General features: G+C 35.3%; 1 protein-coding gene across 1 annotated transcript; it reads left to right on the top strand.

Annotated features, from left to right (window-relative positions):
* Window positions 1-848: 848 nt before the first annotated feature.
* On the top strand, window positions 849-4,454 carry LOC310723399 (coiled-coil domain-containing protein 89). Its single transcript, XM_083536332.1, has 8 exons — window positions 849-924; window positions 1,406-1,488; window positions 1,840-2,312; window positions 2,449-2,525; window positions 2,619-2,755; window positions 3,827-3,903; window positions 4,024-4,123; window positions 4,259-4,454. The coding sequence occupies exons 2-8, from the start codon at window positions 1,441-1,443 to the stop codon at window positions 4,343-4,345; spliced, it is 999 nt and encodes a 332-aa protein (XP_083392458.1). The 5' UTR covers window positions 849-924; window positions 1,406-1,440; the 3' UTR covers window positions 4,346-4,454.
* Window positions 4,455-12,037: the final 7,583 nt, after the last annotated feature.

The raw sequence follows: 12,037 nt of genomic DNA, 5'->3' as shown, positions 1-12,037 counted from the left end.
GGTTTCAAGAAGGTATTAAGAAGTGGATTGATTTAGGTATGACACCATGAATGACGAATACGTTGAATGGCTTCCTTATCTAATTGTACATATCTGTACGAGTAAAATATGTATTATGCTCATAAAGTAAACATTTGCAGGTCAAGAGGCTAATGAATTGCTTTAAATAATATATAATAATATTTGTTTAAAATCACTGCTGTTCTGGTATCCAGTGTGTTTGAATAATTCGGTTAATCGGCTTTCTTGACTTACTATATATTGTTCATATAAGTCACCAGTTTTTTTGCTGTAGCTTATTGTATATTTCTAAGGGAAATGCAGTATTTTTAAGGAAAGCCGTTGGCTCCCTCTAGAGGCTAAAATAAAAATGACAATAAGAGCTTTAGAGTAATTCCTCAGCATTTAGTTAAGCGCTTGATAAAAGCGATACAATTACTATGTATTTCTTTCTCACTCTCACCCACACACACACACACACACACACACACACACACACACACACACACACACACACACACACACACACACACACACACATGTAACTTCCATTTATTTTTTAATCGACCACAGTATTTAGTCAGCGCGCGCACAGTCCAACATGCGCGTGCACGTGTTACACCCCTGGAAAGAAAGAAATGAAGAATAACATTTTTGCGATAAATTGATTTTATATTCCCAGTCTTTTGTATTTTATTTGGACCAAACTGATGTTTTTAACCACCAACACACAGCAGCAACGTAAACGCGGCGTTACCATGACAAGAGAAACAAAGATGAAGTTTTTGACGTCACCACTACGTCACAATATGCACAAAAGCTTGGAACACTGCATTTAGTGTTCATTTTACACGAATAGGCAACAGAACATTGAGGAGAAATCAAGAAAGTATCGTTGTGGCGATCATTGTAAACTCCCTATAGGTAAGTGCTGTGTAATGCCGTCATTTTATAATAAAAAGAAAACACTCAATTTTTCCAATGTTTTCTGTACTTTTTTTTTTCTTTACGTTGTAATAAGTGTGTTAAGTTTTTTCCTGCAATAACAAACTATTATCTTTTGGATTTTGGCTCAATTCTTTTGTTCATTTCTTAAACTAGTCTATAGTTGAAATGTTGCTATTATAAAGGCAACAGATTATGGCAAGTATAAGCTTATCAGACACGCATAGCCCATAATAACAGCAAATCGAAGTGCTTTATTTACAGCTTAACCTATAAAAACTGTCAACTCTCTTTAGATGCTCTTTCAGAAAAAATAAAACAGTTCGAAATCGCTTTTGTGAAAATAAAATATATATTCTTCTGCTTTGTGGTGTTTGCAAATATTCTGTCCACATGTAACAATCTTTGTGAATGTTTTACATTAAACTCAGTATAGTTCAATGAAATTTTTTTTGTATAGCACCATTGCACTGTCAGAAGAGCTTCAGGTTCCTGATGAACAAGTGGAAGTGGAACTCTATGAATGGGCATGAGGACAAAACCGTGAGCATTCAAGCCTGGTTGAATGGAACTTAAACTTTTCTTTCTGACACTAAATAGAGGGATTATATAGAAATAGAATATAGAATATACCATATATTGTGCTATTATAAATTCACCCCACAAAGGGGACAGTGCCAAATGCCTGTTTCATGTTAAAGTGTGAGAATAGATCAGCCTTTTAGACCAAAATTAAAAAATATGAGGCCTAGCTAAAAAAACCCTAAGGTTTTAGTTTAAAAAAAAGCATTTCTATTTAACTCACTGATAAATATACAGTACAGAATATGTATATGTTTTGGGAATATATTTTAAGACCATCTTTTAATGTTTTACTGATATGTTGCATCTTAGGACATGGGTGATCTCCAACACGAGCTGAAAGAATTAAAGGAACTGTCGCTGAAGGATCAGACCAATGTAGAGATGCTACGCTCCAGAATCGATGAGCAGTCCATTCTGATTTGCAAGCTGAAGCAGCGGGCCGATCTCACGTTGCTCCGCTGTCAGGCTCTAGACCGAATCAATACCGAGCTACAGAACCAACAAGTGAACATGGAGACAGAGCTGCAGACTGAACGACAAAAATCAGAGCAGCTTGAGAAGAGGTTTATGGACCTTGCCACCAATCATGAAGAGATGATCAAATTCAAAGATGAATACAAGCAGAAGAATGCAGAGCTGATGAAAGAGAACAAAAGACTACAAGAAGAGAATGATACGTTTTTCAGCAAAGAGCTGCAGGAAAAAGAGGAGACCATTCACAAACTATCTCAAGGACTGAGAGACATCCATGAAAAACACAAAAATTCAGAAAGGAAACACCAGTAAGATCAATCTCAAACATCCACAAATGTTATAATTTTGGCCAGCATGTACGCTCGTAGACACTTTTTATTTTATTTTACTGTTTTTACTAACTGTTATTGAGATTAAATATAAGAAGTTTATGGATCTTTATAGGGAAAAAGAGGCCATTTTGCAAGATAAACTGCACAACACACAGAAAAAGCTAAAGAAGGCAGTAGACATGAATGAAGGTACCCTAAAGATGTCTTTGGCTTTTATATATTTGCATTTCTTCACCTTTTCTCAGTTTATATTCTGCCTGTTTGTTTTTTTTTTTCTTTCAGAAATGGCTTTACAATTTAGGCAAATCCAGGAAAGAGGGGCAATGACAGAAACAGAGGCAGAAGAGAAGTTTGAAGCACTTATGAAGGAGAAACATAAACTACTTGAACTATCTATGCAAAGGGGGAAAATTATACAGGCGAGTCACATAATGAACTATACATGATTAATTAAATATGAAAAATGTAGTGAAGTCTTGGAGAATTCTGAGATATATGTCTGAGATATATATAGTTGTATTTATTTCAGTTAACGATTTCAGTTCAGGAAAACCTGTAGTTTGCTCATAGAAACATGTAAATGTGGTGCTACTTACCTTTTGCAAGTAGCACCAAATTTGCAATAACATATATTAAGCTGCATATATATCATGCCCACCAGCTTCAAAAGGCAAAATAAACCACTACTAATTGAGTTTAAGTGATTTTAGCCAGACAGAACCCAAAATCGACATAAATATTGCATTCAAAATTCCAGCCATAATATAATTTATACTCCTGATTAAACACTTTCAGTTTGGTTCATTAAAGAGCTAAAGGAGGATGAAATCTATTCAGTAAACCTAGGTGCAAATCTCCTAACAAAATGTTGCAATGAATCGTAGCAAAGTGTCTTGACTGCGCCAACTGTTTGTATTGCTGTTACTATGGTAGCAGTAACCATCAAAGCAGAATGCTCCCTACTTTGCACATACAATACTACATAACCCTTTGTTGTGCACTATGTATCCAATATGAAGCAATTTAGTATTCAGCATATGAAAAAATAAGTTTTTAAACACAGTTTGCTTTTCTCATTTTTGTTTATTTCACTTATTTTGACAATTGTTCTGTGAGTGAATTTTTGTTTGTCAGTGTTACAGATTTATAGCAATATAAATTACGGAAATATAGTTTATAGTAATTATTTATTTCCAAATTGGTAACTATTTTTTACTGGATTATTATTTAGCTTTATTTGGTTTATTTAGTTTGGTTGATTTTTTGTTTTTTATTTTTATTGGTGATTGTCATAGTGGTACTTGATCTTGTTTTTTTTTTTTATTTGTTAATTTCGCTTTTATGTTTTGACTTGTTATGCTTGTACATCTAAAAATGGTTTTATTTATAAAAGTTTTTTTTTTAATTGCAAGATTCAATAAACACCCTAGAAAAAAATGTACATGAATAAATTCACATGAAGTATAACATTTGGTTACACTGTTTTACAGGATAAACAAGAGGAAATTCAAGAGTTAGAAAATAAAAAGAACAAAGCAGAAGAGGCGAGACAGGAAGCAGAGGACAGGTATGAATTCAATACACAATCATTTCATTCAGTCAAGTTTGAGTAGCAGCCCTGCAGAAATGTTTTATTTATTTTTAAATAACCTTTAGTCTAATCTGTGCTTTGCACATTTATCTTTAGGTTTAAAAGAGAAGCTGATGCAGTGAATAGAGAGCTGAGAGTGAAGCAGCTTCAGAATGCCCTTGAGAAAGCAGAACAGAAGTGTATTGAACTGAAGAGGGTGTGCTTTTTTTTTCCATAAGTTAAAAACCTGTCAATACTTTCATTTTCTGAGCTGTCAAAAGAAGGAAAATATTCTGTTTTTAGTTTGGTATGTGTGTAGTGACATTCTTTCTTGGACATTTGTATCTTACAGGAGTTTGACGCGCATAAAAACTACAGCACTCACTTGTTGGAACAGGAGAGGGCGCTAAATGCCAGACTTCGCCACATGATCAACTAATCCCTCTATCCAGATATAAAAAAAGCTTGTCAATTTTGAAAGTTAATGCCATTTTTGTTATATGGGTGTGCCATATGGTTATATGCTCAATGTCTGATTTCAGATAGAAATTATGTTGTTATGTCGTTTTGACTTTTATTTTCTTTCACACAAAGATATAGGGTTTTTAGGTTTTAGGTTTGCAAAAATGCCACATTGCAGACAGAACTGTGATTTCACATGTCGGCAAATAAGAAATGAAATCGGCTAAATTGGCTGTGCAAGGGCACTCTTGTACAGCGCAACCCCAATGCACCAAAAAATAAGCGAAAATGTATTTACAGAATTACATTAAAACAGATTATAGCTTTACAGGATATCAAGTCAAGTCAAGTCAAGTTTATTTCTATAGCACTTTTCACAACAGACATTGTCTCAAAGCAGCTTTACAGAAATCAACAGTCAAGGTGAATGGTGTGCATGGTAGATTTCGAATTTTAACAATATTTCTAAGGTAAAATAAGGCGATCCTGGTAATATTATTCACATAAGCCACAAAGAAAAGACTAGGATCAATTATCACACCAAGGTCTTTGACTGCTGTACACACTGAGACAAAAAACACCATTCAGAGATGCTGTATGTGGTCCTAGTAAAAGCAGAAGAAAGTTATCAAGCATCCACTGTCTAATGTCCTTTACACACTCCTTAACATTTTAAGCTGATCTCTCTCATCTTGCTTTGCTAAAATAAAACTGTTTTATCAGCATAGCAATGGAAGCTAATACCAAGTTTATGTATAATTTTACCCAGAGGCAGCATATATAGCGAGAAAAGCAGTGGGCCTAAGACAGATCATTGCGAAACACCAAACTTTACCTCAGAGTGTGTGGAGAACTCACCATTTACATCAACAAATTGATAGCGATCAGTCAAATAAGACTTAAGCCAGGAAAGAGACGTTCCCTTTATTCCAACAACGTTCTCTAGTCTAGCAAGGAGGATAGTATGACCAATGGTGTCAAATGCTGCACTTAGGTCGAGAGGGGTCGCCACAGCGGATTCTCTGCATGCTGGATTTGGCACATACTTTTACGCTGGATGCCCTTCCTAACGCAACCCATTTTTTCGGGCTTGGGACCGGCACTGAGAGTGGCTGGGGTTGGTTTCTTGACCGGGGATTGAACCCAGGCCGCTAGCGGTGAGAGCGCCGCATCCTAACTACTAGACCACCAGGGACCCCAGGTCGAGCAAAACAAGTAAAGAGACAAAACCCTGAACAGAGGATGATAACAGGTCATTTACCACTTTAACTAGTGATGTCTCTGTGCTATGATCAGGCCTAAATCCTGACTGATCCATTAAAAAAAATGTAATTCCTAAGTAGATGGGAGCATAACTGCTGTGCTACAACTTTTTCTAAAATCATGCAGACAAAGGGGAGGTTTGATATTGGCCTATAGTTGGACGCTGACGAAGATCAAGTTGAGGTTTCTTAATTAGGGGGTTGATAAACTGCTAGTTTATAGGATTTCAAACTAGAAACTGCTAAACACAGAACTGCTGGTCATCCCAGGTGATTAATTTCCAGGTCAAGATCTCAGAATAACTCTTCATGACTCTCTGCTCTCCCCTTCAGCCTCTGCTCGACAATGAACTGTCCTTCTTTCCACATGTCACTAATGTGGCTCGCTCCTGTCGATTTCTTCTCTACAACATCCGAAGGATTCGACCATTTCTGTCCACACAGGCTGCCCAGGTGCTTGTTCAGTCTCTTGTCATTTCAAGACTCCACTACTGCAACTCTTTGCTGGCAGGTCTTCCTCTGAACGCTATTTGTCCATTGCAAATAATCCAAAACGCAGCTGCACGGCTTGTGTTTAACCTGCCCAAGTTCTCCTACACCACCCCACTGCTGCGCTCCCTTCACTGGTGCACGTATCAGATTCAAAACACTGATGCTTGCCTACACTTTTGTACGTCGCTCTGGATAAGGCCGTGTGCTAAATGCCGCAAATGTAAACTTAAATGTAAGGTACTTAACCAGTGCTGATGGGAGAGTTTATTATTATTATTATTTTAGAACAGGTTCAATTACTTCTGGAATTATCTGTTTGAAGACTCTTGTAGGCAAGGGATCGAGAATACAAATTGATGATTGTGATGAAAAAAAAAAGAAATGTAGTCATTCTCTTGAATAGAAGTATAACTTTGCAATTGATTGTCTATTATAATTACACTGCTATCTACAGGGTTATTTATAAAATAGTTTGGATTTATATTGATCATCTGGATTTTTTTGGACTTTATTATAAAAAAAAGTTCATGAAATCATTACTACCTTCTGATGGTGTGCATGATATATTTCCTATTAATTTTGCTACCGTGCTGAATAAAAATCTAGGATTATGTTTGTTATTTTCTATGAGGTAGAGAAATATGCTAATCTAGCAGCACTAAGAGCTTTTCTATAACTCAAGAGGCTGTACTTTCATGCTATTCGAAATATTGTCAATTTGGTTTGACGACATTTACGTTCTAATTTCCGAGTGGTCTGTTTTAAGGTGCGCGTATGAGCATTATACCACAGTGCAAATTTTTTTCTCCCTGATCATTTTGGTTTTAAGGGGAGCTACATTATCTACAGTGTAATGGAACAGTCGAGCTCTGTGATGGTGTTAATTCATGAATAGTCATTTGTTTGATTTGTTTATTTTCTAAAGGACACGATGCAAGAGCAAAGCATCATTTAATCAAAAAATCGTATGGTTATGGTTTTTTTTGTCTAAATCTTGACATGATTGTAACAATATTTATGGGACACACTTGACGAACTAGCGAAGATGTGAGTGGTGAGCTACTCATTCTGTTTATCATTACTTTTCCTTAGCTGCATTGCCATATTGGAACTTGCCATATACATTGGAACTATAGCAAAAGTTTGTGTATGTAGATAAATTGGGGGATTTGCTTATTATGTAATATTTTTTTTATTATTTTTGATCAAAGGAACGAAATGAACTAAATGACTTTAAAAAAGACATTCATTTTGATGAGTTTTAAATAACTAATTTACTAAAATTATCCGATCTTTCCACATCTACAGCTCGTGCCTCAGTGTCTCCAAAACTGCATGCATAGATGGGAGAAAAAGATATATATATATATATATATATATATATATATATATATATATATATATATATATATATATATATATATATATATATATATATATATATATATATATATAGAGAGAGAGAGAGAGAGAGAGAGAGAGAGAGAGAGAGAGAGAGAGAGAGAGAACGAGAGAGAGAGAGAGAGAGAGAGAGAGAGAGAGAGAGAGAGAGAGAGAGAGAGAGAGAGAGTGAAAGGGCAGGGTTAATTTATAAAGCATTTTATAACTTATTATAACAGCATCCTGAAACATGCAAATACATTATGTTCACTTAAACAGATATTGTACCACAATGATCTACATTACCCTCGTGTTGACTACTTGGTTACATACAGTACCTTACTACTTAAATGGACACTTGGGAATACACTGCAACATGTCAATATTGAATTTTCACATCAATTATATAATATTATATAATATTAGTCATATTTAAGATAATGATACTATTCATGGAAAACAACCACTATCTAAGCTTATAGGAGTTACTTTGGTCAGTTATGTTTAGCATAAACAAGTGAACATGTTTAAACAGATGATTACAGTACTTTTTGCTGTATGGAAAAAATATATATATTGTTTAAAGACTGTAGTCCAGTGTAGTACTTTCAAAGTAATTTATAGTCTAATACTCAGGCAGGTACCTGAAATTACAGAGAACTGCACAGTGCTTATTCTGTTTTAAAGTTTATGCCTTATTATGTGGAACATCTGGACACATTCACAGCATTCATAGTTGTGGTCAGCATGCCAAAAAGTATTAAAATTTCTTTGTCATTTTCAAACCCAATTCCATGTCATCCACAAATGCAAGTTAAATCTCTATCATGCAAAGAAAAAGGCAATCTGAAAACGCCACCATCCTCTATGGAGAAAATTTCATAATTTCTCCAGACTAAAGAAGAGAGGGACTATTCTGCTTGTTATCAGATGCATCTCTGATAGTACGAGGGTGCATTAGTGCCTGTGGAATTTGCAGCTTGAACATTTGGAAAGGCTCCATCAATGCTAAACCATGTATGCAAGATTTAAAGCAACTAATGCTTCGATCAAGAAAGCGTCTTTTTTAGGGAAGGCCTTGCGTATATGACCAAGATGATGCTAACTGCATACTGCAAATATTACAATAGCATGCCTTCCTAGTAGAAGAGTCCAGGTGCTGAACTGGACTGCCTGCAGTCTAGACCTTTTTTTACCTTTAGAAAACATTTGGCGCATCATGAAACGAAAATACAACAAAGGACACCCAGAACTGTTGAGCAACCAGAATCCTGTATCAAACACATATTGGAGAAAATACCTCTCCCAAAACTTCAGCAACTGACCTCCTCAGTTCCCAGATGTATATGTAAAGACAACATGATGCTACACAGTGGTAAATATGGCCCTGTCCCAACTTATTTTTGAGAGCTGTTGCAGCCATTAAAAATATTGTATATATTCTCAGTTTAAACATATGTTTTTTGTTTTGTTTTATTGTAACTAGAATATGGATGAATGAGATTTGCAAATCATTGCATTCTGTTTTAATTTACATTTTCCAACTTTTTTTGGAATTGGGGATATGATATAGATACAAGAATTCTTAAAATTCATAGATTTTTTTACTGACCCCAACAATAATAGCATTGTCAAATGTCAAAATAGAAATGCAAATATATGCATCTGTCAGTCATTATATAGCATTTACAGACAGATGTACAAAGCACTACATCTGTCTTATATGTCTATCATCATTTTTGACTACCTTCTGCATTCGTTGCCTTTTTCTTCCTACGGTAGTGACTTGCACACCTGCAGCTTAGTTATTTACTACCAGACCCCTTTCAAAGTGTTTTCTCAGTATTCCAGCAATGTGTTGAAAAGCCACCAGCAAGGTGTGTAATCCTGTGCTTTCTTAGACACATAAGTGTGCAGCAGTTGTTGCTGTTAAATATAATGCATCAAGTTCAGGCACGTTTTGTCTCTGCAGCATGACAGGCTTTTTAGCCTGCCCTTTACACCATTGACCTCACACTGGTCACTCTGAAGCCATCAACTCCACTTGACCTCTTTAGCCATCTGTTTTTAAAAAAATCCAAAGAATGATCTAGATTGTCCTGACATCCTGAATTAGTCTAATTACTTAAGCTAGCTTTATGTGTTGTTCTCCTGATTTTAAATAACAGTGTTTATTGTAGTAGATCATTTAGTAATATAATACAGTCATCAGTCTATTATAGTTTGTGCTTGTCTTAATGGAAAATTGGGAGAAATTTGCCAAATAAAGGCTCTGCATTCTTCAAGCTATAAATGTCTTGATATGAGTTGGTACATTGGAAGGCATTTTATGTCTTAGACGTGGTTATGTTGGACCATTTGTCAATTAATGTATTATCAGCATGATGTTAGGGTCTGTTTGTCTCTGAGTTTGTAACATTATAAATTATTGTATATCACATGAATTCCAGCATCTTCATAACTGTCTTCATAACTTTAGGATGTGATGCTGTTGGAAAACTACATTGATGTATCTGTTTTACTTATCTGTCACACCTAACATGGTTTCAACCAGAATATTAAATAAATTAACTAAACTCAAAAAAAACTAAAAGGCAGTAAAATACTGTATATCAGATTTTTTGTGATTAAAACATGCATGAAGCTGATGGCTATACCTGTGAGACAATAATGTGCATCAAATTCAATATTTGTCAATGAAAAGTGCATGAGATCTTATGGGTGCAGAAAAGTGGAGTGGGTTCATGTCTATACTTGACTTCAGAGTAGATTTCTTGATGCTAAAGGGCTGGGCTGTGTATGATTCATCAGGATTACACTCAGCACTATAGAGCCTATAGAGGTTCTTTAGTAAGTTAACATATTCTCCTTCATTTTCACTGTAAAATCTCTTCTACATTTACAACTGCAACCTGTGCAAAATCTTAGGATGCATCTCTGGAATGTAAAAAAAAAAAAAAAGGTTCCCCATTTCTTAGGGCTTGATTTTTGGCTTGTATGATTCAGGGAGGAGCATTCCATAGTGTCAGCTCTGCATGTCTATACCCTGCAGGGATCAGAGCTTACACCTTGGTCTCCTGGCGCATCAGGGTCTGGTTGACTCCATGGTTTGCCCCTGACATGCAACTACTTGCACCATACCGCACACAGGTCACAAGTCAACCACACACACCTATTCAGTCACGTTTTCTTTGTGTGCAGGAGAATATTAACATTTGTGCCAAGAACATTTGACCTTTTAAAAACCTATTTAGTGAGGTAGGTTGTTCACCCACATTACTAAGGGGAAAAATCAATTGGAAAGTCTTTATTTTCTGTAGGTTTTTAGAGATTTCCTTACAATGAATCTCAGAAGTCAAATTCTGTTTCAGCATAGCCAAGTCCCAGTGCACTAGTAAGTTCTAAAAAGACAGTTTCCTAAGGTTGGTGTGAAAGAACCTGAGTGGCCTGCACAGAACCCTGACCTCAGCATCACTCAACACCTTTTGAATGAATTTTTTGAACTGCAACCCAGGTCTCATCATTTTGGCATCAATGCCTGACCTCACCAGTGCTCCTACAGCTAAACACTCAAAAAACTATTGGAAAGCTATATATGCAGAAAATTCTTGATTATATAACATGTTTATAAATTGTTACGTCTATAGTGCTTAGTGCAGTGTTATTTTTTCCTTTTTGTATCCATCCAGTTAAATGCATTCAGATTTTTTTTTTTTTTCAAATGCACCTTAATAAGAAAACCTTGAACCAAACCCGATTTGAAGATCATGCAGCAAGCATGAGCACCTGCATGTAATAAAACTCCTCCTGGCCCCCAGACTAAACCAGAACATGTAGAGTCAAATTATCATCGTAATAAAACCTTCCATTTGCGTCAAAACCATCAGAGTTAAAAACTGAATAAAAATCCTGTCCAGGTATGCACCCCTATAAAGATCAAAGGTCTAAAAATGGCAATTTATGGGACTCTTATTCATATAAACATATTATAGTTATTACAGTTAAAATGATACGTATGTTATACTATACACATTTTTTTTTTTGCTTTGCTTTTTCTCCTATATAAAAAAAAAAGCCACAATATCCTTACTTGCTTAAAGTGATATGTTTCAAGAGATCAGTAATAAAAAATCTAGAGAAAGTACATTACACAAAATATCAAACTGCACTATTACAACATATATTTTGCCTAGCTGTATTTAAAATTAAGACTTGAATCAAGACTAAGACTAAGTATTTTGCAGAGTTTGGATATTACATGAAGATTAACCAGGAAAAATGATCTAATTATTTGTTTAATATGCTATAATTTAATATAATACCATACTATAATATTGTTTGTCTGCTGCTGCTGCTGCTGCTGCTGCTGCTGCTGCTGCTGCTGCTGCTGCTGCAAAAAAGCCACATGGTAAGAAAGGTTTTATAACTTATAAATAACCAGTATTTTAAATTACATATTTTGTATCACCTATGAATCTGATGTATTTAAAACAACATTGTCTACTTTGCAAATCCAAAGACAAAGTCGGCATTTT

This window comes from Silurus aristotelis (genome assembly GCF_946808225.1).
Source record: "Silurus aristotelis genome assembly, chromosome: 3".
NCBI lineage: Eukaryota > Metazoa > Chordata > Actinopteri > Siluriformes > Siluridae > Silurus > Silurus aristotelis.
This window is presented reverse-complemented; position numbering and strand designations above follow the sequence as displayed.